The sequence below is a fragment of the Olea europaea genome, unplaced genomic scaffold (genome assembly GCF_002742605.1).
Source record: "Olea europaea var. sylvestris unplaced genomic scaffold, O_europaea_v1 scaffold31809, whole genome shotgun sequence".
Taxonomy (NCBI): domain Eukaryota; kingdom Viridiplantae; phylum Streptophyta; class Magnoliopsida; order Lamiales; family Oleaceae; genus Olea; species Olea europaea.
Window position 1 is genome coordinate 1 of NW_019250628.1, and position 1,300 is coordinate 1,300.

Here is a 1,300-nt window from a genome sequence, read left to right on the forward strand (position 1 = left end):
ATCCATTACTGAAGGAAAGTTGATAAATAAGTAAATAACACAGTTATTACAATCAGAGCAAAGAGTAAAAGTTTAACAATAAAAGTCAAGTACAACGATCTCCAACAGAACAAAGCTCTTAACACATTTCCACCATCTGAATCGTTCCCATCTTACAATAATTAACACCACGTTACATAATATGCTTGGTGTTACAACTAGCATCAGTCTCGACTCTAATCAATAAAATCACCAGTGTACTCTGAGCCAACCAAATCAAGGCTCAAAAGAAAGCCCTGCTCCCATAAAACACTCGGGAGTTGGAGTTCTTGGATGCCGGTGATTTCTGATCCGTACTTGAATTTCCAGAACTGTTTGGCCCACTTTCGTAGTCTATAGGAAGCTTCATCTTGGCCAATGACTCAGTAAACTGCTGCATGCTCTTCATGTACATGTCCACGATGTCTTGCTGCACCACCTTCGACTCTGGTTCAATGTTTACAGTCACAACAGGCTTTATAAATTCATTTCTCGACAGGCCACCAGATGCATTACTCGCAGCATCTCCATCATTATCATTTTTCTCTTTCAGATCATATTCCTGGTTTGGAGATTTTGAATCTGCAGGGTTCTTAGAGGAGTCAGAGCTCGGATGAAGTGGAGCAGATGGAGTTCCATTTCTTAATACACTGCTAGGAGGCGAATCTTGCTTAGGTAATAGAGGGGAACTGATAGTGTCAGTTGAGAAACTTTCCACGGGTTGAACTCTTACCTCCGAGCTTATCTGATTTTCAGTATCAGAAGTAACCAGGCTTTCTGAACTCTCGGAGTCCTGATCGCCGCATTTCATCCCAAAATACTCAGAAACCATTTGATGATTCTCAGTCACTACTTTAGGATCTGGGAATTCAATTTTTTCAAAGTCGTCAGGAACAGATGTGGGTAATTTTTTATCCTCCAAGACTGCATCAGTAGCCACAGATGTGGGTATTGCAGGAATTGGAATCACATCAGGCGACACCCCAACATAAGAGAGGGATAACTGAACAAATCCTGCCGGGGAGTGGAAGAGATCGGTTGAGGAAAGGGAAAATTCTTTTTCTAACTTCCCATTGTTGAGAAGGACTTCAGACAAAGGCACCAAAGCAAACCCTAGCAATTGATCTTCAAGATAATTTTTTACCCTGCTTAGCATCCATATCTCACATTTGAGAGAGGAATAAGCCTTACGAACATTAAGTCGGAGATTCTCATTAAAGATTGGATTTCTTCCACCACCATTAATGATCTTGGTGGAGACTGTACTTTCAGGATCACTAGT

At 41.2% G+C, this 1,300-nt stretch overlaps 1 protein-coding gene across 1 annotated transcript; it reads right to left on the reverse strand.

Moving 5' to 3' along the window:
* Positions 1-5: 5 nt before the first annotated feature.
* Positions 6-1,294, reverse strand: LOC111385504. The gene has a single exon (XM_023009896.1). It carries the CDS (start codon positions 1,172-1,174, stop codon positions 263-265), a length of 912 nt encoding a protein of 303 aa, XP_022865664.1. The 5' UTR covers positions 1,175-1,294; the 3' UTR covers positions 6-262.
* Between the last annotated feature and the right edge of the window lie 6 nt (positions 1,295-1,300).